This window comes from Lonchura striata, chromosome 2, assembly GCF_046129695.1.
Source record: "Lonchura striata isolate bLonStr1 chromosome 2, bLonStr1.mat, whole genome shotgun sequence".
Taxonomy (NCBI): Eukaryota; Metazoa; Chordata; class Aves; order Passeriformes; family Estrildidae; genus Lonchura; species Lonchura striata.
Window position 1 is genome coordinate 85,444,425 of NC_134604.1, and position 27,868 is coordinate 85,472,292.

The window sequence follows — 27,868 nt, forward strand, 5'->3', positions numbered from 1 at the left end:
TCTTGAATAATTTTTTGTTTAATATGGAAGTTGCTAAAGCTATTAGAAAATTTTGAATTCTGAGAAAAATGTTTGTGATCACCTCACACAGCTGACTAGCATTGCTGGTAAATTGTTTTCTTATGGTTAGCCTTTCCGAATATGTCTTATTTAAACTCATTTTTAGCTGTGTGAATAAATGTGTGCATTAATCTATTTGTCAGGACTCTTCTGCGTATGGTATGGTAACAGATTTACACATGTGTTGTCAAAGCATAGGTTTCATGAGTTTGCTTTGCAACTCACTTTGGTCTTATTGGAAGGAGTAGAATTAGATCATCAATGGTGCAGAAATAGCTTTTTATACTACAGGAGCCATATCTAATTTCTAACTTTTGATATTGTGTAGAAGGTGAGGGAAGAGCCTTTGAAGTCATTAAAGAGACTAAGGCATGGATTTTCAAGAAGTTTTTTATCCATTGAATAAGTATTTACTTTATTAACTCATCAAAATTAAATAATCCAGAAACTGGTGGTAATAATCACTTTTGTCTTTTGGTCAAGAAAACAAGGATGTGAATTTACATCCAAATGCAAATTTAAATCAGGAACCTGCATGTTAGGTAGACACAAGGCTATGTTCTCAAGCAGTGAAATAGTTTTTTGTTGCATCATTTTTTCTGATCATATCAAATAATTTAAAATATATTCTTTCATTTTTCATTAAGATTTTATTTTGCTTATTTGCCATATTAACAGTATTCCACCTTAATTATTAATTGCAGTGTTTATCTAGCAATCATTTTGACGGAACATTTTTACAGCTAATAGAAAACTTGTAGCATCAATGATTCATGATATAGTAAGACAGCAGTGATAGTCAAATTTAGAGCATTATTGCTGCTATAATTACGTTAATTTTATTTTATGAGCAAACTATATTTTCAAATTTTTCATTCACTGTTATTGAGTGGAGAGGAAAACTAGAGATAACAAGCCCTGTAATAGAAAACAAGTAATTGTTTCCTTTGCTATAACAGCTTATTAGTATTTTTCATTAATTTGTCTTATAGTCAGTGTATTAGGTACTGTACATTATCTGTCTGAAGTGGTTTTTTAGGAGTGGGTTAGTTTTGTTTCCTGCATGGTATGGTCAGTCCAAGAGAGAAATATATAATGTAGAAAACACTTAAAATTTCTTTGTACGTGGTTAGCACATACAATATTTGTTAGTCTATAATTCTTGCTTAAGATGTATTAAAATCATAAGCAGTACCCACGAAGACCACAGATGTATTATACACTACTTGTGATATCAACCTCCTTATTGTTGTACCTAAATGTCTTAACTTGAGAAATATCCAAAGTATTTTTGGATATTTTTGGATATTTGAGGGTTTTTAATTCTGTTTTCCACTCCCCTTGACCAAGGAAAACTATATTGAAAGAACAGCCATTGCACCTTTTTGTGTGCCTTTCCTTACATTAGTGGCATTGTTGCCATGCTAGAAATTCAAGGATGCCCAGCACTTTTATCCTTCTGGGGAGAACACACTTTTATCCTTGTAGGGTCTTTTATCCTTGTAGGGATAAAGACCCTTTCAGGGTCTTTAAATGCACAAAAGAAAGATCATGTTGCCTGTGCAGTCGAGCTTTTCCCATTCTGAGGACATTTCACCTGTACTTGAGAAACACTGTGTTTGTTGGCTGTCGGAGCTTTGTGTGATTTTGTTACCATGAGGATCTGGAGAGGTAAATGCCGAATGTTGCATTGTATTGTTTGAGGGAATAAAATATGTTTTATAGAGGTCTTTGCTGCTAAGAAAATTGTCCACTGTTCTTTGTAGTAGCTGGCAGCTCTTTGTCATCTTTGACATACAATAGCCCCCTAATGCAGTAGCTGTAGTGGTATGAATCTCTTCTGGCTTTAGACATCTACCTTCTTGACCTCCATATCAGAACTAGGCATCAGAAGCTCCCTGGAGGGAGGTGGCCCTTAATAACTTTGTAGACTACTTACTGAGTGGTAAAAGTTCATTTTCTCATTTACCTGTAATATCTAGTTCATATTTTCCAGTCCACACTCAAACCATTTTTGCATTTTCCTCCAGGGTCTAGGCTAGGGAAAAACTTTATTTATACATACAAAGTCTTGAAAATTAGTTAATCAAAGAATAGGAACTGATCCATATGGGTTTTAAAAAGTATATTTTCTGCAGGGAGTGAGCGACTTGGTGGAGCCTAAGGAACTGGCCTTTCCTGCTCATTTATCACTCCTTGTGGAGCCAAGCAGTTTCAGTGCAGTTCTTATGTAAGCCTGCTGCTCCCTTCTTTTGAGGGGACTGAAAAAGTATGATGGTGGCCAAGCATGGTTCGTATTAATTCTTTTTGTCATCATCTTCAGAGCAGGTGAGGCTGGCAGAGCCCAAATGTACAAAATGCAAATATAATCATATAGATTAATAGACAGAGAGTTTTGAGGGATTTTTTTAAATTTAAAATTAAGATTATATAAGAAGGATGCAGGGCTAATAAAGAAAGCACTAGTGAAATTTATACCTTAGAGAATGTGTTTTGGGAGTCCTTTTTTTCATTCAAGACACAGTAAGTTTTGCATGTTTGATGGTTGTTTTGTTTCAGTGCATAATTTGTAAACTTGTTCCCTGACATAGTAAATTTTATTTTAAAATTAAATTCCAGATTATTAGTGTTTTTATTGATATGTATGTTTTATTTAGCTTATTAATTACTCCATTAATTAGCTGTTAGCATATATTTTATCTCAAACCAAATGAAAAAGAAAGGTAGTCTAAAACTTTTTTTTTTCTTTTCAGATGTACTGCTTTTCTTTTATTTTGGTACTGTCCAGCTGACTTCTTTCAACCCTATGCAGTGCTACCCCTTTCCTTTATTTAATTTCTTAGTATTATTTTGTGCATATAGTGTGCAATTATATGTAGTGAGCTTTTGGTGTGCTGTTCTTGTGTCCACAACTTCTATAATCCCAAATTTCTTGACATTGCTGTGCAAACCATTATAGAAGCCAGCAATGTTAATTAAAACAAGCTTTTACTAAATAGAGCAAAACAGAGCTGGTAGAGGATATTTGCTCTAATGCATCAGTGTTAGAAAAATGCTTACAGAGAATGTGAGGAGAGATGCCTTTGTGACCTGGTAATGGGAGCAAGGCAGGTGCACCCCGTGTCTCATTCACTGCTGAGCAGGGACTATCAGTCCCACTGAAGAAAGCTGCTGACAAAAAGGTTACAGCTCATTCTCTTGAGCAGTCATGTCAGATTTGAGGTTTGAGGAATGAGATTCCTTCCAGGCAGTTCCACGTGGGCTCCTTTCCCCATCACTGGGCCCTTTTGTTTTCAAAGTCTTTCTATTAGTTTCTTAAAATGGGAACAGCTTTTCCTTGGTATCTATAATGATTTCGTTTTCTAAGCAATTAAATTTGATTTCTTTAAACCATAGCAGCTCCCTCATTAAAGAGAATGAATCACTGAATCAAAAATGCAAAGTCTCTGAGTGTGAAAGGCAGGCTCAAGTTTCATATGATTTCAAGGAAGGACCATAGGGCTTGAGGGGAACAGGGCAGGAGCAGTGCCTGGAATTGGATTCTGTCCACATGAAACCCATTACACAAATGGACCATTCCCAACAGCCGTGCTTAGAAAACTTAGAATCCTTTTCCCAAACAAGCAGCAAGCCTGAGGGATTTTGCATCACCAGCTTGTAGAACCAGATGCAAATGCAGGTATCCTGTGGCTTGCACACCTGCTGCTATATATTTAAATGTGTTTGAGATCACATAAATTTCTAAGTATTTTTGAAGAATCTCAGGAAGGGTTTTATTGTTCAGAGCGCTTCTGTAATTTGAAAATCAGAGTTTTAATGGTCTGTACTTACAGTCTGAATTATTTCGTGTGATTTATTTTTTCAGTTTTGCTGGTGCATAACTTTAAAATGTTCACAGTGTTTTTTTAATGTTTTATAATACCATGAAGCTAATGAATGAGGCCTACCATCTAAGCCTTTCAAAGCATTTCAATATAGCCTTATTATGATATGAAGTAGTCAGGTTAGCAAAATCTGAAAAAAAGAATTTTTAAATGGATGTTTTAAGCTTCTGTATCCATGTTTAGGCTTTTACACTAGTGATCACAGCTTGTAGCAGACACCATAAACCTTAAAACTGACAAAATTATGAAAACCAAACATTGACATTAGTGGGCTTTTAATACCATTTACTGTTATTCAAAATATCAGTGTAGTCTGTTGATGAGAAAATATTTGTGTTATTGAAAAATGCAGTCTCACACAAATGTACATGTATAATCAACATACCTTCAGCTTATTTTTCAGGCAGAAATTTGCATAATGCTTCAAAACACTAAATGTTTTTCCATTTACCTGTCATTTTTAAAAATGAGGAAGATGTCAGTATTTACCCATTATGTCATTTATCATTCCACAAATATGATAATTTTGGGCAGTTATCAGTGGAATTACATGAACGAAAAGCAGGAGCAGGACAAATGATACTGATACCTGCTGAATTTCATAGGACTTGAAATGCCCTCTTAGTCTACAGCAATACTTGAATTATATGAACTATTACTTTAGTGATACAAATGTTTAATTTTTATTAAACAATTAAAAATATTAAATTTAAAATTAATCAACAGCAGAATAAGTTATCAACAGGGAAATTATTCTCCTAGTTACACAAAGTATGGCTGACTGTTGTACTTCTCTTTTTTTTTCCTCACCAGGATTACACTTTGACTATGTATTTTCAACAGTACTGGAGAGATAAGAGGCTGGCTTATGCTGGTATACCTCTCAACCTCACGCTTGATAACCGAGTGGCAGATCAGCTTTGGGTGCCTGACACTTACTTCTTAAACGACAAGAAATCATTTGTGCACGGTGTTACTGTGAAGAATCGAATGATTCGCCTTCACCCGGACGGAACGGTGCTTTACGGCCTCAGGTCTGTGCTTCCATGATGAAGATTTCAGCACTGCTGTTATGTGTTGTTGATGTTTGCTTCCTGGTACAAGGTTATTACAAACATTGGGTAGTTTATTATGTAACCTTCCCTGTAACTCTAAGAGATGCCAGTAGAAAACAAATGACACACTCGATGTTTCTTAATTTTGCCAGAAGCGCCTTCAGTCAGGTTTTATCTGTTTCTGTACAGTCACCCTATCTGGAAAGCCCACTGGCTATAGGAAACAGTAAGGCACATATTAATTGTAAACCTGAAAATCCTGTCCAAAATACAGGCAGTAAGATTGAATGTGGGTGCTTATGTTGTCTCTTGATGTGTTCATAGTCTGTACAAAGAAAGCCATAAGTAGCCCTGGTTGGGGAGAGGCAGCCACAGCTAAGATCATGACCCAGTGCTTTCAGTGATTTCTTCAAGCAGGAATCAGCACTGTAATTGTTACATTTCAAACCAGAGGTACAAAGTGACCTTATATTCTCTTACTTTCTATGTATTTTAGGTTTGACTAGTGTTTTTTTTTTTTTTCCTTTTCTGCCATAACTTTTATGGTTAGAAATGCTGAAGTATCCTTCCCTTAATAAACTTAACTACACTAGCAAAAGTCTTTATGGAAAACCCAGTAGTATCAAAATATGGCTTTCTTTGAACAGGTTACTTCATTTGCTCCAGTGGTTTAAACCAGCAAAACAAGTCTTTGCCAGTGAGAGCTCCATTTCCATAATTGGAAGTTTCTTGTATATTTAAGCGGAGATAATACTGAAGATTGGTGCACATCGGTAGTGAAGGATAAAAAGTCCCTAAAATAGAAATAGATCAGAAAAGTGGTGCAGATGTGTTTTATGTCCAATATCAATATTTTGCCTGCTTCTCTTTTTTATCAACAGTAGATCTTTTTACTTGACTTTGGTCTTGGCCCTCATCTTTTTAACTCGTATTACATTATGGAGAATTGAATGAATCTTTCTAGACATAGAATAGAGATAGACTCAGCCTAATATGAAACTTCAAAGAAGTTTAGAATGTTTTCTCTGTAATTAACCAGCTTCGGCAAAAGGAGGCTTTTGTTTTGCAAGGTATTGACCCAGCATGGAACATTACCGGTTTAGGACACTTTTCTCAAGTGGTTACATGTAAGAAAAAAGTATCTGAAATATATTCGTTTTCTTCATGTCAAGAAATATCCTCACAAGCAATATAATAAAAAACTAAAGGAGATTAGAATTATTGAGATCCTAGTAATATGTGGAAGTCTTTCTGTCACAGCCTAAGAACATTTGTACCCATTCAGGTGAGGATTATGTGTCATAGAGCTGTGTATTTAAATAAGTTGGCTTCCTCTTCTGCAAAATTCAAGTGTCCAAAGCAGATACATTTCACATAATAGGATTTGCTCAGCAGGATTTGCACCAGTGGCTCATGTGTAGTACACTTCTTCCCATTCCTTTTGTCTGAAAGCATGTAATATCCAGGGTGAGATATCCATGATCTGAAGCAGCTAAGTTACATAGTGAAGAATGACTGTCTTAAATTAAGTTGTGGCAAAATATAGGACATTGTGATCAACAGGAAAAAAATGTCTGAGCCTTATCTCTGCTGATTTAAAGTTCCATCATTACCCTACTTCCTCTTTCATGGCTTCAGTGCATCCCAATGGCATTGGGCTCAAGCTGCAGTCCAGGGCCAATGTTGAGGCCAGAACTTGGAATTTTATGTGCTAAAAAGCACAGGGTCACTCAGAATAATAGGTGAGATTTTGGAGGGTTGCAAGCAATTACAGAACATCCACAGAACGGAGCAGTTCCTCAACACGTATATAATTGAGAGTGATTCCAAAGCCACACTGGATGTGTGTTCTCTTCTGAACAATGTAGAATTTATCACAATTTTGAAGGACTTGACCTTCAGTCATCCAAGGTTCCTCTCTGCTTTAGAGAAAGCATTTTGCTACTGCAGCAGAAGTCTGTGATAGTGGAGGAATGGAACAGTAGCTTTTTGAAGTTCAGTCCATTTCTGGGGAATGTTTTTCTTTGGCCAACACACTGAATTTGTTCTACCTTCTTCAGAACAATCTACAAGGAAAATGGTGATAAAACAGTTGGGTTTTTTTTTCCATAAGAGACTATGGAAGTAATAACTATTTTATAGTCTAGGGATCAAAAATAGAGTCTGGCTGCTTGTGTTTCTCATGCATAAACCTCTTGTTTTTAGGCAGTACAATTTTAAATGTTAAAAGTAACTGGAGTGGAGGAATATATGTATTTTATCTGAAAAGACTCACATAATTATTACCCATATTTGAAACATGATGAATGTTTGCAGGGTGAAAAAGTTAGTTGTGATCAGTCAGACAAGGCAACCACACTTCTTTTTGGATTAATGTATTTCTGTATCAAGAAAGTAAGCAGTCAGGACTGTGACCTACTCACATATGAAGTATCTATATTGCCTAGACTGCTTCACACTGTAAAGGTTTTGGGGACATAAAATATCCTTCTCTCAGTTACATATGCAGCACCTCACAGCCCATCACAGATGGGGTTCCTATACAATATAGCAGTATAATCAAAGGCAATGGGCCCAGGAATATAGTACCAGAGAAAGCTAAGGGAGTCTGTATCCAGAGGAAAGAAAAGCATAGCAGGAAATTATAAAAAAATTAAAAACATTTCCTTTATGTGTTGCTTTGACCCAAATTGTATTTGTGCCTGTGCCCCACTTCATCTTTGTCTGGCTCACAATCATTCCTCTGTCACTGCCATGATGATGAATTCTTGAAACCTTGTTGTCTTGTGTCAGGCACCATCCCATCCTCTAAAAAGTAAACCTGCTGTTCCTGGGAGTATACACAAGCCTGAGCCATTCATATTTGCTTTTGATGTGCATTTGTGCAAGTTAAATTTAATTGCTTGAATGTTGATTCAGGAGGGACCTCTGAGTACTAAACTTAATTTGAAAAAATGTGGTAAATTTGTTTCTGTCTATTTCTGTCTGTTTCTTCTTTTCTCTTTCATTTTTTCTGTAGTGTAAAAATATCTTGAGCAAGATTGTGCAGTTTCTGGTACTGGAACTTGTGATGCAAACCTACTAGAGTATGTGAACAGACCAAAATAAAAATACATTTCTTAAAAGTCATAACACAATTATTAAGTTGAATATACATTTGCCAGCTGTGTAATTTTTTACAATATTGTAAAATTAATAATTTTTGTTCTGTAAGGCTGGCATTTATAGCTAGCTATACAACATAATAGTTAAGAGTCTGCTAGCACATTCCCTTTTGTATCAACTTAGCTCATGTGGATTCTGCTGCAGGATCCCACACGAGACCTAGGTTAGTGTGCTTATCTTCTAAAGCATGGAAGAGAACCTTCATATCAACAATTTCCAAGCATGCCTACTTGTTTTACTTTGAACACAGCTATTATTTGACTCAGGAGCAAGATCTTTTCATTGCAGAATCAATATGGCTTTGTTAACGGCATCATTGCTTGCTTATCAATAATCACAGATTTAAGAGTAAGTTCTCTCCTCTAAGACTGTATGCTAATCCTAGTTTTATATGCTTAGCTAGAGCTGCTCTTAGTAACCATATTGAGGAGACATATAAAGAATCACAGAAAGCTTTGAGTTGGGAAGGACCATAAAATCATCCTTCCATAGGCAGGAACACCTTTGATTAGATTAGGTTGCTCAAAGTCCTGTGAAGGCTTCAACACTTAGAGGGATGGAGAATCCAGAACTTCTCTGAGCAACTTGTTCCAGTGCCTCACCACCCTCAAAGTCAAAATTTCATCCTAAAATCTAAAATCCTAAATCTACCATCTTTCAGTTTAAAGCCATTCCTCCTTGTCCTACCACTACACATCCTTCTAAAAAGTCCTGCTCCAGCTCCCTTGTAGCCTATCTTTTGATACTGGAAAGATGCTATAGGATCTCCCTGGAACCTTTTCTTCTCCAGGCTAAACAACCCAGATGATTAATCATCTCCATAGTTAATAGCTCTGTGTCTTACCACCCTGCCTGAGGTTCCAGAAGGGCATTTGCAAATGTTGGTTGCAGAGAAGACATTTCCCTAAACTCCAGAGCAACTGAGGAGCTGCTGTTTGTACATTGCTCCAACCCACTCTGTTGTGTTAACAGAGGAACCAGAGCAATTCCCAGATGCAGCTTGGAGGAAGGCTAACCTAAGTATCCTCTTGTGATACAATATTTGGTACCTGGCATCCTGTGGGACTGGTACAAGAGTATTCAGAGGACAGTCAGATCCTATGTACTAAGGATAAGCATTCTTTCCTTCCTTTTCTTTGAGATTGGATAGAACATTCATAAGGACAACATAGGGCTTTTTTTACTGTGAAAGATGTGAAGAAAGGCACCTAACTACTTTTTTCTCTTGAAACATTGCCCTGGAATATTAGAGTAGTTTACCAGATTAGAAGACTGTAATTTGAGAAGGTTAATGGGTAGAAGAAAAAACTTCAGAGAAGACACATGAAAAAAACATTAACATTGAGAGTTGCAGCTTTTAGAGGTACATTTAAGGCATTTTCCCATCTTGTATATATTAGCATAAACTATCACTAGAATATTATTTGTTTAGGAACAAACTGTGCAAGGTCCATGTCTTGTTTATATCAAAAAAGGTTCAGTAAGGAATGGAGCTAGTCAGATTCAGAAGATAATTTATATGATGCCATTATAAAGATAATGATGCATAATAATGTACATACCCTTGGTGAAGGCTGTGATTCAGAAAAAACATCAAAATATGCTGCAGATTAATTATGAGCATATGGTTATATCTATCTAAAGTTAGGACAAATACATAAATCCATTAATTACAAAATGAAGTGACAATGCTGTGTGAAGTTGTTAAGGTAGTTGTTCTGGTTGCACATGTTTATTGTTGACTCTCCTGATATACAAGAGGTTGATGAATAATGCTGATTCATCAATAGTGAAGTGTTTTGCAAAACCATCCTTAGAGTGCTAAATGGTTAAATAGGCAGAGAAGCAAAAGTGTATTGTTATTTGAGGGGATAAAATTCAATATGGAGCTTCACAACAAAATCCTCTTTCAATTTGAAAATCAGGTAAGTAAGATTTAAAACAAAGATTTTTGCTGAACTTAAAACTTTTTTCCAACATTTCAGGTTTGTTTTCAAGACCTGCCACAAAACCAAGAAATCAGTTATTTGTGCAGCTGTAATAATTTTGACGTTTTATGACAGACTATTTTCACTTCATGGTTTCTGTTATAAAGTTGTATCTTTTAATCTCAGCAAATGTTCATGTAGGTCCATTGAACCCCAAAGGGGCTAGTTGCATAAGGGTAATTCACAGCGAGTTGTTCCACTGAAAGTCAGTGTAATTGCTGCTCCATTAGGCTGCTGTTCAGTGTAAAAATATGGACCAGGTTCTCAGTTACTGTAAGCTTCTCTTCAGAGGGTCTTTGCTTTTGAAGATAAACAACCCCATCACCCAGAACCTGGATTACTGGCTGTATGGTAAAACTGTTTGATGCTTGTATTTCAGAATCACAACCACTGCAGCATGTATGATGGACTTGAGAAGATACCCATTAGATGAACAAAACTGTACTCTGGAAATAGAAAGCTGTATGTACCTAAGAAAATGCATGTGAAATCTAGTTTGGATTTTGTTGTAGGATTTTTGGGGTTTTTTTAATAAAACTGTGTAATATTTACATATGTGTCTATAAACACTATTTGAATCATGTAATTATCACAATTTAGATTTTTTTTATCTGTTTATTTGAATTTATAAAAGATAGAAGGAGTCATCTATTTCTAGATAGATGAATACATCCTAGAAAAAATGTGGTTAGGACAGAATGAAGTAATTTAGTATTACTGCCTGACTTGGCAGAGGTAGTGACTGGATGCTTATCTTCAACATGAGAGAAGAATATTTGTATTTTTATCAGATTTATTTTCAAGAGAGCAAATGCTGTGATACACTTTCCTTTCAGTATGCTTTATTATGTATGGATCATCTTGGTGCAGGACCTACCCTGGGCTTTCAGACTGACCTCATTTATGATTTGAAATTGCGTTACAAAAAGAACAGTATTCTCTTTTTCACCTAGTCATGTCCTAGGATTGCAATATTCAAGTGTATATTAGCTCTTCAGAAGTATCTGGTCCATTTCTCTTACTGGCTGGAAAATGTTGGCCATATACAGAAAATACTAGTATATATTCTATATTCAGCTATAATCCTCTACTAGTGAAAGCTAGTGGAAATGATGCAACACAGTTTACTGTGAATGGAAAAGGTCTGCCCCAATTATGTTTCTATGTGTTCACTGAATAATCAACCTTCTTCTGGTGGTTATCAGTGTAAATATACATTCAGTTTCAATGCTAAATGCATTTGATATCCTAAATCTTGCATAGTGTTTTCTTCTCACTGTGACCATTAGTGAATAATACATGAGTGGTAAAAAAAGGTAAAAAAAACAAAAGAGTATTTTGCCTAAAATTCCCAGGCAGACTGTAATGGTGTAGCAATGTGGGAGACCTTCCCACAGGCAAAATACCATACAGCTCTCCAGCTGTACCAATTCTTTTTGTTGTCACAAATGACAAGCTGCGTGTTTGAAGCTACGTTTGAGTCTGATGTTATTTCTGACTCCCTTGCTTTGCCTGCAGATGGCTACACAACTGATGACATCGAGTTCTACTGGAGAGGTGGAGATAACGCCGTCACTGGCGTGGAGAGGATTGAACTTCCTCAGTTCTCTATCGTGGAATACAGACTGGTGTCAAAGAATGTTGTCTTTGCCACAGGCAAGTATTGCCATTTTCACATTTAGTGTTTAATTCTCTTGTGCATGAAAATTACTGTTTTATTAATAATAATGAACTATTATTGCCAATCACAATATGTAGCCTGTGTTGCATGTTTGGATAATGAAATTACTTGACAAAGCTTGACAAGAAATTACTTGACAAGCTCCTACCTGGGAGGTAGGAGCCCATGAAAATTCCAGACTTTCATTCAATACTGCATTCAGCTCCAGGACATCCAACATGAGAAGGACATGGACCTGTTGGAACAAGTCCAGAGGAGGGCCACAAAGATGATCAGGGGGCTGGAGCACCTCTCCAATGAAAAAAGGCTAAGAGAGTTGAGGTTAAGCCTGGAAAAGAGAACCTTCTAGCAGCCTTCCAGAATGTAATGGGGCCAACAAGAGAGGTAGGGAGGGACTTTTTACAAAAACATATAATGATAGTACTAGGGCAAATGGCTTCATACTGAGAGAGGGTATATTTAGATTAGATACAGGAAGAAATTATTTTCTGTAACAAGGGGGAGGCAGGAGGCTGCCCAGGGAAGTTGTAGATGCTCCATGCCTGGAAGTGTTGAAGGCCATGTTGGATTGGGCTTTGAGGAGCCTGGTCTAGTCAAAGGTGTCCCTGCCTATGGCATGTTGTAACTACATGGTCTGTAACATCCCTTTCAAACCAAACCATTTTGTGATTCTTTGCCTCCTTGTTTATTTTTCTTTTTTGTGTATGTATGTGTTATTTAACTAGACACCTTAATATCTATGGTCTAAATAAGTATTAAGTCATTCACAACTGAAACATGAGTTTAAATGTAACCTACAGAGTAACTGACCATACATAAATGTGTTTTGGCATGCTAGGTCAGAAAGCTACCAGTTTTATAAACACCTCCCTGCAACTTTTCAGTGCTTGTTTGTTTTGTTGTTATATAGTGAATGTAATGTCTTTTGTCTCTTGATTTGCACTGATAAATAGCCATCCAGTGCATTTGTAGTCATTGTTAAAGTGCTAAAATTAATTCCCTGCTTGTTTCCTTGAAGATGGAATAAAAGTTAGTAGTAACTCACAGCACTGGATGTCTTTTGATTACAAGGTGTAAGGTTGATTTACATATTTGGTGTTAGACACCAAAATAGGAATATGTGTGATAAAAGTAAAGCAACACAGAAAGCCATCAGCACATATGGGGCCACTGTTTGGTTCATTATTGGGCCTTCGGATTTTCAGTGCTGTTCAGACCACAGGAGTGTGCTGTTCCATCTGTCTCAGCACACCAGAACAAATGAAGCAAAGCTCAATCATGTTTGTAAGCATCACTTCACCCACTCTTTGGACACAGCATCTGTTTCAAAGTACACAGAAACATGAGTTGTATTTCAGAACAAAATGTAAATATTGCTGGGATTGAAATTAGTATGAGGGGGTTTGCCAGCTGCTGCTGTTCTTGGCTACCATTGTGAATGGAAGATTTTTTTTTTATAGAGAGAATCAGTTGCTCTAATCCTCTAGCCTTCTGTCCTGCAGCTAGTGTCACCTTTGGCAGCCAGGGCTTACCTGCCCCTCCACAGGACTGGATATGCTTTTGTAGAAAGGCTCTTTTAGACAACAGTGAGAATACAGAGAATTTACTTGTGGAGTGACTTTTATGACAGTCCAAGGCCACCTTTTAGTTCAGTATGAAATATTTCACTAAGTGCATGACTTAGTAATGTAGAGATGAGAGATTTGTAAAAATCAGGAAAATGAGAAATCCAAAGAGATATGTGACAAATACGTGACTAAAAACTAGGAGTGCATATTTCTGTGACTTTCCAAATGTTCAGAATATTAATGGTTCTTTCTTAAAAACACTAGTGAAAGGAATAAAAAAGTCTCATGCTTCAGGGTTTAAGACTGCTTGGCATTAAGAAGTCACAGAGAAGAGCGTGTTTCTTGTGCCATTTTTTGAAACATTTCATTTTTTTCACTGATGAAGACACAATACTGAATTTACTACTGCTTTGATACAGGACACTATAAAAATGCTTGATTAATTATGACATTTTATGACAAGTATTTCCATGCATGGAAACATCACATTTGTTTCTCAAAACCACATTTAAATCTAAATCTAAAGCATGCCAGCACATCAGATACATAAAGTCAGCTGCTTTTCAAGTTTCTTCTCAAGAGTCTTTTACAGTCCTAGTAATTAGGACCAGTTTCTACATTTTTTTTGAAAATAAGTTAGGCATGTTTTTGGCTTTGAGGTTATTTAAGTCTCAGAGGGAGATGTTAGTTCTTTGAGTGTAATATTTCCGGAAACATTTCAGAGATTTCAGTCCTAGTGTGCTTTGATTGAATAAAACTGAAAGAAGACTTCAGAGTCATGCCATAAACATCTTTTGGATTAGTTATTTCTCCTGTCCCTCAAGAGAAACTGTGCTGTATAATCTTGTGTAATTTAGGCAAAAGGAAAAATCTGTTCCCATAGTTACTTCTGAGAAGCAACGATAAGCATGGGAAAACCCCCATCAATAATGACAGAAATTTGGGTGGAGCTGCAAGAATGCTGGAGGAACTGCATGTCTGTTCTGTGGAATAGAAGTTAAAAGTTCCTTCTATGGAAGAGAAATTAAAATTTATCTTGCCAAATTAACAAAATGTGCATGAAAAAAAGTATAAAATTCAGTATGGATGAGTTCAAAATACAGCATCTGTGCAACTAATCATTCCTTTCCAAATTAAGCATAGAGAATGCCAGGTTATGCCATAGTTCTGTGTATAGAAATATAGGGGTTGGTGTTGATCTCAGACTGAATATGAACCAATAAGATGTTTTTGGGAGAAAAAGAAAAGAAACAAACAAAACCACGAATCCCCTCATAAAAATAAGTCTGATTTATATTGAAAATGCTGAAGCTTTGTATTTTTGATCAAGGGTAGCACTCTTGAAGGTAGTAATGGAGCAACAGAAGAGGATTTATGGAAAATAAGCAAATATGAGTGAAAATCTAGAAAACAGCATACCTGAGATTAGTGGAGAAACAAGTATGGTCATGTAGTTTAAAAAAAGAGAGCACTTGATTGGGAATTAAATAAAGCCTTCAGGTTTCTAGAAGGTATCTGCAAAGCCATGTACAATAGCCTGTTCCCTTTATTCATGATTTTTAAATTGCTCTGGAGAAGAAATACCTGGTTTGACTATCCTTCTCACACCAACTGAAGGCCATACAGGATACCGTAAGATATTTAAATGGCACTGGATGCCCATGTGCCAGTAACTGAATTAAGCCCACAGTCAAATTCTATCCAGTCAGTGGTGTCAGTGAAGCTTAAAGAGCTATTCAGCTCTTGAATGCCTCTGTTTTCTCAAATGAATATTTTAAGACACTATTCAGTTGCCTAAACATAACAATCTGCTGCTTCTTGAGCTGCTGTAGAAGATCTTGCTTAGCAGTTAGGCTGCTGTTCTGGCATCTTAGAGCCTTGTGCCCTATATTCACCATCTACTGCTTCAGTATTGATTACTTAAGTAGTGTTCTGTTCTGCTCCTCTTTAGCCTATCACACCTCAAATGGCTTTAGACACCTCAGTATAGACAGTTAAATCACACCCTTAGAATCAGCTGGCTAGATCAGTCTAGATCTCCATGGTTTCCACTAACAGCTCATGCTCCATGCACAAGCAAATACATGCGTTCAAACGCTTCAAATGCAGTGCTAAGTCTGTTACCTGAATCTGCCTAAATGTTTGTTATCCCAAAATGCTTGGACAGTGAACAGGAATGGGGATATGTAAAACACCACCTAAAAGCTTCAAGTCACCCAGCAGTCAAAGCCATATTAGCAACCTGTTGGTAAGAGGAGGGTAGTCTTAAAAGATTTGAAAATGAAGTATTTGCTGTATTCTGAAAGATCAGTATGTAAAGTACCTTTCCAATTAGCCAAAGAATCTTCCCAGAAGAAGCTATTAAAGTAAGAATTCTGTAACTGACCAACTCTGTTATCTTGTTTCGTACTTGCATAAAACAGCAAGAGACCAATTTAACCTTGAAGCCAGATATTTCAGCTTGCTAGCTTTTAATGAAATTGGAACAGAAAAAAGTAATCTCTTTTTATCAAGTACCCAAAAATGTGGAAAAGGAACATTTGGGGCTCGAGTATTGATTAAGTATTCATTTTCATATTTTGATTCCCAGTCCTGTTAGCTTGAAATACTTCTGATAAAATTCTGTTATTCCTGTAGTATTTAAATTAGCCCATATATATCAACATGTTATATGGGATGGGAGGAAGGATAACAAGGCAAAACAAGGTTAAAAGGAAAAAAAACATAAATTTTTTCTGGAAGCTTAGCAATTAAAATTTCCTGGCAATTAATCTCTAAATGTACTGAGCCTCAATTGACAAATCATTATGCAGTCATAATCAGACAACAGTGTAATTGCTGAGCTTACCCAGAAGTCAACTTAATTAAACAAGTAATCCACAGAATGAATTTTTCTAGATAAGTAAAGATCTGGACTTACAGTCTTTGCTACATGAAAGTTAGGACCCATCCTTTTCACAGAGCTTTAGCCACTCAGACATAGTGTGGGAATTAACTACAGGAAATAAGGAGGGTAATTGGTTTTTTTCCCACAGATTCCTGTGGCCTGTTCATTGGGGGTGAGATACTGCAGCAGAGATGGCAGGCTGGATGCAGGGTCAACAGATAATTTTTGAAGACATAAAAGCAGTTCAGTTGAAAGTAATATAAACTCTCACAGTCTCAGGGAGAGGTACCTAAAGGAGAACCCTGGCTATGTAGTATGATAAAAAAATGAGGCTACCAGTTCATGTTTCAATTTCAACTTGACCTTAACAAAGTCTATGTTCTACTATACATGTCAACTGCTGTAATGCCAGCAAGACTTTTGTTTATATTGCCCAGGAGCCTCACGGCATCAAAATCTACCCTGAGGCTTTCGGGGTCTGGATTCGTCTTGTTCTGATTTATGAGGAATATAATTTCAGTGTCTACATTTGAACTAGGTGTGTGAGTTGGCCAGAATCTAGTCCATGCAGTTAGTGGAGTCTGGAAACAAATTCAGTACACCTATAGGAGTCCATTTTAGGAGGTGGTGAATAATTCTCTAGGTTTCATTTGCCAGATAGCTGGAGTTTAGACACCAAGCTCATGTGTAAGCAGTTCAAATGGGTTGCTTAATCAACAGCTATTTGAGTGGGCATAAGGCAGTCTTCATGGTATCCACGTGCTATCAAAAGGATGTAGGGGGTATATCATGTCCATCAGCTTTTGCTGGTGTCTGAGAGATGTCACAAGCCAACTCCAAAGGATCAAGGCACCATCAGAATAGCAATTGAATCTGTTACAGTCAACTCCAACTCTAGAGCAGGAAGACAGAAGGCACTGACAGCCCTGGCCCTAGACATGGTTCTTGGGGTTCCAACTTTAGGACAAAGAACCTGGTGCTTGAAGCATATTTAGGTTGATGTCTCTAGCCTTGAGGTCAGCTCTCTTGGGAGTCTACCTATAAGGCCAGATCTCACTAGTTTCAGGAATTACCTTACCTAATTAGACAGAAATGGTACTGATGTAATGGGTGATGGTCACAGGTGAAGCATTAGGGATGTCTAAAGATCACTCTTTTACATGGTTTAAAAGATTACTCTTTTACATTTCCCTAGTGCATTCAGGGTCCTTGGCTCTGGAGCAAACCAAGAATTGACTTTGATTCAATGATTCAATTCTACTGAATTTTCTTGAATTAATCCTTCATACTATTTAATTAAAGAATCAGTATTTCAGTTATCATCTATATCAATAATATTCCACAGGTATCCAGACCTGGACAGTATTTTTGAAAAGTTTTATACACATTTATAGAGAATCCTTTGAGTGGGTAGTGTATTATATGAAGTAATTTTTCTCAACAGAGCATTATAAAGATTCCTGTCTGATGCTCTACTCTTATTGCAGAAAGGTGATCAGATCTGCTGCATTTTTAATGTATTTCATGATAGCAGTGTTTATATATTTCATTTTGGTCTCCTGTTTTATTTATATAGTCTGCAGACACAAGGCCACAAAAGCATTTTTATGAGAATCCAAATGAAAATGTTAAGCTTTGCAAAAAAAAAAAAAAAAAAAAAGCAAGGCTGGTTTCAATGAGAAAACTTGTTTTTTGAAATGAAACATTGTTTTTTAGAAAATGAAGATATTAAGCAAGCTGCAGTATATATGTTTGCTTGCTGAAAACTGTGTCAACTGCTCCAGACAGCAGAAAACCTTGGTCTAATCAGGATGAAATACATCCTTCTGATTCCACCAATATACTCCTCTTGGTGAAACTTAAAGGCATTTCATTCTGGAATAAATGCTACTGATTGAAGTAATCACAGCAACCAGATACACATACCAGATATTTCTTTTCCTGATGATAGTTGTTCTGAGATGGTTTGATACAACAGCTAAGGATATTTGCACGAGTTTGATATTACCTTGATGCTCCTGCTGCCTAGAAATGGTGTGGCATTTTTCTGTGGTCTGACTCAAAGTGTAACAAACTATCAGGAATGTGATGGAGAGAAATATGCAGTTTTCTATTCCTTCTTTCCCTTTCTTTCTTAGGAAATCCAAAATTCATGTCTATATGGGCAAATGCAGCTTCTTAAGCACATGAATATAATTTAAAAGGAAGGTTTTAATTTTTTTTTTCTCTAGATGTAATCTTTCATAGTTTTTACATCTTTGCACTAGAATGGGTGGGAAGTGTTCTAATACATGGCTGGGTTCTTGGTATGTGCTGAATACTTTTTTAGTATGTTGACTAACTAGATCTTTTAGATGAGCTGCTAGAATTATATCTAAGACTGATACAGAATTTGTAGAGTTAATGTTTGAATGACTACCTTTTTCTTATACAGCTGTACTCAGATTTAATCATCTTTGCATTCAGTGAAAAAAGTCACAATTATTTTTAACAATTTGAGATTTCTAAATATATTAGTCTGAGTATATATATAAATGTCTAAAATGTCGTCAGATTAACACAAATTTAGTAAGATATACACCAATTTGAAATTAAGTTAGTATTTAGGTTATTAATTCTTTTCACTGTTAATTTTTTCTGTTTCTAACTGTTCATGAACTATATATAGACACACAAATTTTTTTTTTTTTTTTTTTTTTTTTTTTGGTTTAAAATATGTTTGGAAGAAAAATTCAGGCTGGCTGTAATTCATGTTAGAAGATATAGTCTGAAGGCTTTTCCTTTAGTGGAATTCATTACAATTTATTTTTGACATCACAGGTTGCATGTTTCTCATAGTTCAGATGTAATTAAGAAATCTGATCTCTTGATCAACTCCTCAGTGTAAATGAAAACCTATGCACATTACTTATTCTCTCAATAAAAATTCTATACAGAAAAAATGTGTGCTTGGATAAGCATTTTACTTGGAGATCTAAGCAATTGTTTTGCAAAACTGACCGGTGCTCACCTATCTGTTCAATAGTCTAAAGTAATTTACTGTCTCTTTTTCTTCCCAAATACAAATTACTTGGCTATCACTGTATTCACTGCAAGGTTTCTTTTAATACAAATGAGTAATACAGTGAAGGTGTCATCCTTACTGTTCTGCAGATGTCATACTACCCCACAAAATGTGTAGAAACTGAAGGCAGCTATCTACAAGTGTCTTTCCTTCAGTGTAGGTAACACTGTTTCCCTCTCTCTTTTCTCAGGTGCCTATCCAAGACTTTCACTGAGCTTCAGGTTGAAGAGAAATATTGGCTACTTTATTCTTCAAACCTATATGCCCTCCATACTGATTACCATTTTATCATGGGTGTCATTCTGGATCAATTATGATGCATCAGCAGCAAGAGTTGCCCTTGGTATGTGCCAGAAATGAGTGGGACATTAAAATGTCAGATTTAATGTTGCCTTCAGAGGTTGTTAAAAACTACAACATGATGTCAGTGTTTTGAAATTCCAAAATAATTTGCATCAAAATCATGTCATCCAGTATTGCCTCAAAAGTGATGTTTTCCCCTTCATACAAGAGTGTAGCTACCCCTAAATCTCAGGCATGAGCTGCTCATACAGGTCCCAGACTTGTTCTCATCAAAGTTAATGCTGTTGTCAGTAAAAGTTCATCTAGGACACCAGCTCCACAATCATACTTGAGCGTGGGCTTTAGTCCAGCTCAGTGTGGGAGGACAAATGTGGCTCCAAGCCTCCTCCTGAGGTCCTGGCTGCTTTAACTGACACTGGCAGGAACTGACTTCAAGAACCATTGCTAGTTCAGCACATAGGGACACATCAGCTATGGACCATACTATGCCACCTAACCCTCAGAGTACATGGTGTGTTAAGTGTATGTTTATGACAACTTAAAGTATCATTTACCTCATGACAGAAAAACGTGGATTTAGTACAGTTATGTGGGTATGTGATTCCTGCCCAAGGATTTTTCAGATCAAGGTATTCTTTAAATAAGGGAAGGTCACTAGAAGATTGTGCAGTTGACACATTGGAGGGAAGGGATGCCATCCAGAAAAACCTTGACAAGCTTGAGAGGTGAACTCACATGAACCCCATGAAGTTCAACAAGGCCAAGTGCAAGATCCTGCATGTGGGTCAGGCAATCCCAAGTACAGGCTGGACAGAGAATGGATTGAGAAACGGCCCTGAGGACTTGGGGTGTTGGTTGCCAAGGAGCTCAACATGACCAACAATGTGCACTTGCAGTCCAGAAAGCCAACTGTGTCTGGGCTGCACCAAAATCAGCATGGCCAGCGGAGTGGGGGAGGTGATTCTTCTCTTCAACTGCTCTCATGACACCCCAGCTGGAATACTGGATCTGGGTTTGGGATGCCCAAAATAAGGTCATGGACCTGTTGGAGTGAGTCCAGAGAAGGGCTACAAAGGTGATCAGGGGCTGGAGCACCTCTCCTGTCAAGGCAGGCCAAGAGATTTGGTTTTGTTCACTGTAAAGAAGAGAAGGCTCTAGGGTAATCTTACAGCACCTTCCAGTACCCAAAGTGGGCATACAGGAGAGCTGGAAAGGGACTTCATACAAGGACATGTAGTGACAGGACAAGGAGGAATGGCTTCAAAACAACAGAGGATAGATTCAGATTAAGAATAGGTTCTTGATTGTAAGGGTGGTGAGGCACTGGAACAGGCTGCCCATAGGAGTTGTGGATTCCCCATCCCTTGAAGTGTTGAAGGCCAACTTAGATGTGTCTTCAAGCAACTTGATCTAGTGGAAGGTCCCTGCTAATGGCAGCGAACTTAGATGATGTTTAAGGTCCCTTCCAAGCCAAACCATTCTGTGATTCTTTCATAGTTTGGGAATAATATTCTCCAATTTAGTGGTCCTACTAAAACCACACTGCTGCCTTCTTTTCCCCGTCCCCTTTTCCCCTGTGAGTGGCTGGAGAGAATTGGAGGCACAAAAGGCAGAGAACCCAGGCTGAGGTAAGAACAATTTACTGCAAACAGCAATAAGACATGAAAAAGAACCGGATCAGCAACATACTAATAACAAAACTGCACAAAAGAGAGAGTGATTCCCAAGCAAAAATGCTCATTGTGGAACTAACTTGTGACTCAATGGCAACCACACTTGCCTGAATAGAAACATCCTCCCAGAAAATGACTGGTGGTATAGTGAGGTGGTATAGAATAGCCTTTGGGTCTTAGCCAGGTCCCCTCCTGGCTACTGCAAAAATTAACCCTGTCCTGGCCAGAACCAGGACAAATTCTATGACAATCTCTCCCAGCAAATATTACATCCTTTACAGAAGCATACTCAGGGATAGCTATAGCTAAGGAAGATTAAGTTGATCTGTAAATCCTTATAAATACTTCTGCCTCTCATCTTGTCCCAAATTCTGTCTTCAACTCTGTGCTTCTCAATTACACATACCTTGTCACTTCCCCATTACCCAAAAATTGTCACTAAGTCTGTGCTATCTCCCTGATGTATTCTCTTATTTCCTTAAGAGAGGAGCATACTCCTTAGTTCCCTTATTTTTCTGCAATGTTTTTCAGCAAACTCAGACTCCAACCCATGTCTCTGTGACTCCCTGATTCCTTACCTCATGTCTCCCAAGGTCCCACATACCAAAGCAGGCAGGGTAGTCACCTTTGTGCAACACATTACCCAGCATCTGAATTTGGGTAGCTGGAGATACTGTAGATTAACTGCAGTTACTGTGCAGTAATTCTGCATATATTGTGGGTTAGTTGGTACATATGGGCATGACACAAGCTGGCATTACCACTCAGCAGCCAGTGTTTGTTTAGCAGCTTGAAGCTAAGTAGTAGCTTAATAGGAAGTGGGGCATAGAGCCCAAACACATCTGATGTTTTCATAAATGAGCTCCTGGATAGCAGAGATCCACCCAAGTGGACCAAGTGAGGGCAGCACTTCAAACACAACTGTGTTTGAAGCATCTAGATACATACTGGCCAGGACTGCAGAGAACAGATGGTTAGACAGAAGTTACCATACCCATTCCAGGATATTCCATGCCCTTCTGTTACAGGTTCATCAGATTTTTCCTTGTTTAAGGAGCAAGACTGTCTCATGTGACCCATTTCTGTGTAGCACAAGTTCATCAAGTACTATAAAACAAATATCAGAACAAAAATCAGAGAGTACAAGGCAAGCTCAGGAGACCAGATGTTCTATTTCCAATTGGTAGAAAGTCCTTTTGAGAGGACAAAAATCCATCTAATAGTTTCTCTCAGAAAACAATTAGTGCCTTGTGATTATGTCACATGATTGGTGGCATTTGTATAATAAAGTTCAGTATCATGGGTCTAATCCTATGTTCCTTTGTATACCCCCTTTTATTAGTCTTATGCTGGTATCATGGAATCACAGAAAATGGTGAGTTGGAAGGTCCCATAAGGGACCCACAGGAGTCCAGCTCCAGTCCCTGCACAGGACCATCTCCAAGAGTCACACCATGGGCTCAAGAGGATTGTCCAAAGGCTTCTTGACCTCTGTCAGACTGGTGCTGTGACCACTTCCCTGGGGAGCCCGTTCCAGTGCTCAACGACCCTTTGGGTGAACAGCCTTTTTCTAATATCCAATCTAAACCTCCTCTTCCACAACTTCAGACCATTCCCTTGGGTCCTGTCACTGGTCACCACAGAGAAGAGATCAGTGCCTGTCCCTCCTCTTCCCCTCATGAAGAAGTCGTAGACCACAATGAGGTCTCCAGGCTGAACAGACTTGAGTGACTTAACTTGCTCCTCGTACAGCTTCTCCTCACAACCTTTCACCATCCTTGTTACTCTCCATTGGACACTTGCTAATAGTTCAATATCTTTTCTATATTGCAGTGCCCAAAACTGCCCACAATCTTCAAGGTAAGGCTGCCCCAGTGCAGAGCAGAGCAGAGCAGGACAATCCCCTCCTTTGCCTGGCTGGCCATGCTGTGCCTGATGCTCCCTAGGACACGTTTGGCCCTCCTGGCTGCCAGGGCACTTCTGACTCATGTTCAGATTTCCATCAGCCAGGACCCCCAGCACTTTCTGCAGCACTGCTCTCCAGCCTTTTGTTCTCCAGTTTGTACATTGAGGTTTGCCCCATGCCAGGTGCAGGATCTGGCACTTCCCCTCATTGAATTTCACATGGATGGTGATTGCCTGCCCAGCCCTCTAATTTGTCAAGGTCTCTCTGGAGGGCTTTTCTGCCTCCAGGGGAGGCAACAGCTGCTCCCTCTTATGTAGTGTCTGTGAACTTACATGGCATCCTAATGTGAACTGGTATAACAGTTTAATGGCAATACAGCCTTTGGACATATATGATTGGCTCTGAAAAGCGCAGTACAGAGAAGGTATACCCGATTTCCTAAGTATTTCTTCGAGGAAGCATTCCCTGTGCAATTCTTGGGACACAAACTTTGATCCAGCCCCTGCAAGAATCCTATATTCTCTGCAAGAGCCTGTTTCTATTCATTCAGTTCTATGTTTTGCCCCTGTGCCTGATCCCTTGCTGCACTGAACCAAATAGTTGCCTCCAGAGTGAAGCCAAGGTGCAGAGCAAATGCCAGCTCATTCCAGACTATGGATACTGCAGACAGACGGTGATATAGGGCTGATCTCAAGGGAAATACTCAAACCTATCAATTCTGCTCTCTCAAATTTTTGCTAGTTAGCCCTAGAAGTTACTAAATTCAGTCCTTTGAGTGAGGAGAATAATCTCTGGAGTCCTCCCTTGTGGGAAGGACTGTAATCACAAGATTATTTTATTTTTTTGTCTTAGGGGAGTATCAGCTTCTTCTCCTCCAGCTGTGCTTTAAAATAAATTATTGAGCTTTAGATGGACATTTGACCACAGGATTTCAGAATATCCCAGGGAATGTATTTCCCTTTGGTTAGTGATAACCACCTTTCTATTTAGTGTGCCTAATCTTCCAGATCACCAGACATCTGGCATCAATGCACACTTGTTTTACAATTTAGAGGAAAAACACTGAAAACCACATGACACTAACCTACTAAATATCCAAAATATCTGTTACACAATCTCATAGGGTATTACTAGAGTTCCCTGGAGGGACACTGCTTACACTGACAGCTTGATTTTGAGTTATATTGTCTTTATTCCTGTCTCTTTGGGTAAAAGAAGCTGTGCTTTATTATATGGCAGCAATTTTATTTTATCCTTTTTTTTTGTTTTTGTTGTTCTGCCTGTATTTTAGTGACTGCATGTAAACTGATGGTATAATTATGGAATCAAAGAAAATAGTAATGGAGGAGAACTAATAGAATGACTTGCCTTGAAATGAGACTTATTCCACAAATCAGTGTTTTCAGCAACCTGTGATTTGCAATTCCCATAGAATTTCCAGCAGAGATAAAGATCCTGAAGTTTTGAATTCAGGCAGACTAACAATAAATTTGCTTTTCTTTCCAGATTTTCGTAACAATGCACTGTAATATATTTTCAAGTACTATGTCTATCCTTGACAAAATACCTTGACAAAAGGTTTTTATAGATATTTTGTAGATATTTTATTAGTGTCCAGTTTGTTTCTATAAAAGTGCTGCTCTCCCTCCTTCTTCCTTCCAAAAATTCACATACCTGTCTGTCTCTCATTGCTCACCTCATTTATTTCTATGTAACTAGCCTACTGCTCCAAATTAGTCATCTCAAATTCCACTTATACATTGTCCTTTAGGTATGTAAGCTAGCTGGAATGAACTGCTCAAGAAAAGTACCTGTCTCTCCCTGTCTGCTACAGGGAGATCCTACAGAACTGACATCAACCAACTGCCTAACTCTTAGAAATTTAAAACTGCGTGAGAAGTCTCTCACCATCTGTGTGAGCACTGTTCTTGTTATACATCAGTTTGGTCTCCATGGCAGAGATTTTCAGTACAGCTACACTTGGCTTCCATGAAGCTACACTAAGTCATGGCAGTGGTGCCAGACCCCGTTGTTAGCTGTTCCCCCGCTCATAGGAAGGAAATAATTGTAGCAGAATAATAATGCATCAAGTTTTAATTTTGCTTTTTTTTTTGCAGTGATGTCACCTGCAAGACATCTTTTACAAATTCTTAAGCTTCTTCCCACTGACAAAGCATATTTGCCAAGGAGGAAAATAAAACAGAATGCTTGGAGTTGTAAGATATGTGATCTTTTTTTCTTTGTGTAGGAATTACGACTGTGCTGACTATGACAACAATCAACACTCACCTACGAGAGACTTTGCCTAAAATTCCATATGTTAAAGCCATTGACATGTATCTCATGGGCTGCTTTGTGTTTGTCTTCTTGGCCTTACTTGAATACGCCTTTGTCAACTACATTTTCTTTGGAAAAGGCCCTCAAAGGCAGAAGAAACTTGCAGAAAAAACAACAAAGGCAAACAACGATCGCTCAAGGTTTGAAGGCAATCGGGTAGGTTCCTTGAATTTATATATACTCTATTTTTACACCACAAAGACTATCAGTATGAAAAAAACAAAAAGGCTTACATAAAAACATCACCATCTGGTGACAACCAACCACATCTTTTTGTGAACAACCTTGGCCATTTTCATTTTCAGAAACCGACATAGAAGACTATACATAGGCATACAGATGTGGAAGTGAGTATGATCTGTATGACAAGTGTAAGAAGAAAACAGTGGGAGGGAAGCTAGCTTGAAAATAAAGGCTCAGATCTACAAAGGTGTTTATTTTTCTAAATCAAATATAATTAACTGTGATTTTAAATACCTATGTACATTTGTGCAAGCATATCTGAGCACATCTTTCCTCTCTTCACTTAGAGGGAATGCATTTACCATGGGAGAGAACAGATAAAGGATTAGTTCTGCCATGCTAATTAACTGGACACCATAGTTTAATGTTGTGTGTGGAATTGTCATCTGCTGTTAAAAATCAGCAAAAAAGTCTAAGTCCTAGAGAAACTTTCAGATTGATTTCTGAAGCATGGTATTGGCAAGGTCTATGCTAATTATACTCAAGCCTATTTCCTTGCCTGGAGTATTACTTTATCCAGTGAATACCTCCTTTTTTAATCTTTGGAAGAAAATTTCAAGGTATTCAGCAGTATCTGACATTAACAAGTCATGTCAGTTTGAATAGAACATCTTTCTTTTTTTTTACTAAAATGCTCCCAATGAGGCTTTTTCATTCAGTTCTGTTGAGTAAGACTGTTTTTTTTTTTGTTTCAGCTGTAAATTAGAAGAATTCACAGTGACAAAACTGCTACCTGTTTATCAAAACCAGTATCATAAAAGTAATTTCAAGCTATATTTGTTTATCCTAATGATTGTCTGCTATAGTAAATGTAATGCACAACTACCTAATTATCAGCACTCATATATCTAAAACAATTCTAAACCAGTAAACACATTTTTTCCACTGTATTATGAAAGCAGATTCTCATCACAGTTGGCAGCTCTACTTAGAACTAAGATACCAGGACAAAGGAATTCCCTTTACTGGAAAAATAAATAGTCATAATAATAAAAAATACAGATGGGGAAACAAAAGAGTATCTGAATTGAAAGCCATGGAGAAGATTTTAACTGCAAGCAGGTAATGCAGATGTACACACTAAGGTTTAATTCTCTTGCTGGAAACCATCTGGTGTATCTCATCCATTTAAATGATTTACATAATTCAGTACAAGACTTGTTAATGGGTCCAATACTACCCCATGCCTGACAGTTCTTCTATCTTGAGATCAATTTATCTACATTTTCAAAATATTCATAAGTACCTTAACTAAGGAAAATGTTTATTTTTATACCCAGTTCATGCCATTTTTATATCCTGGATCTGCTCATACCATATAGCAATCTTTTTTTCTTTATGGCTTTTGACTTACAACCTTTTATTTTGTTTCTGAAGCATCCCAAGCAAATATAATTAACTGTTCTGCTTTTTCTGCTGGTTTAATATCAACCGTGCATGAATGAAAAATTCCTTCACAGCATGCATTGTCAAACATTGGAACAGGCTGCCCAGGGAGGTGGTTGAATCACTATCCCTGGAGATATTTAAAAGATGTTCAGATGCGGCACTTCAAGACATGGTTGTAGTGTGGTGGGGGGTGGTCTCTTCTCCCATGTAGCAAGTGACAGGATGAGAGGAAGTGGCCTCAAGTTGCACTAGAGGATGATTGGATTCTATATTGAGAAACATTTATTCACAGAAAAAGAAGTCGGGCATTGGAATCACCATCACTGTAAGAACTCAAAGTCATGTGGATGTGGCATGTGGGGACATGCTTCATTGGTGAACATGGTGCTGGGTTAACAGATTAACTCAGTGACCTTAGGGGACTTCTTAATTTAAGAGATTCTATGATTATGTCAAATAAGGATACAAATTCAGTGTACCAGAGTTTAAAGGAGAGTGTGTTACTTTGTCCCTTGGAGTCCCAGCTATGAAAGAGAATTCTGTATGCATTGTAGAATCATATATACTCATATTTACTGTGAATATTTGCTGTTCAAATAGCAGGATAAATAATATGGTATGGTCCCTTTCTGTGTAGAAAACATTTTATCCCCAGGCCTCAGGTG

The 27,868-nt window shown here is 37.7% G+C and overlaps 1 protein-coding gene across 1 annotated transcript in view; it reads left to right on the forward strand.

The window, feature by feature from the left end:
- Nucleotides 1-27,868, forward strand: part of GABRB3 (gamma-aminobutyric acid type A receptor subunit beta3) — a 114,602-nt gene that overhangs the window by 73,440 nt on the left and 13,294 nt on the right. Inside the window, exons 4-8 of the mRNA XM_021546709.2 lie at nt 4,758-4,978; nt 10,532-10,614; nt 11,671-11,808; nt 19,543-19,695; nt 25,483-25,727. Coding sequence (XP_021402384.1) covers nt 4,758-4,978; nt 10,532-10,614; nt 11,671-11,808; nt 19,543-19,695; nt 25,483-25,727 — 840 coding nt within the window. The remainder of the gene's footprint in view (nt 1-4,757; nt 4,979-10,531; nt 10,615-11,670; nt 11,809-19,542; nt 19,696-25,482; nt 25,728-27,868) is intronic.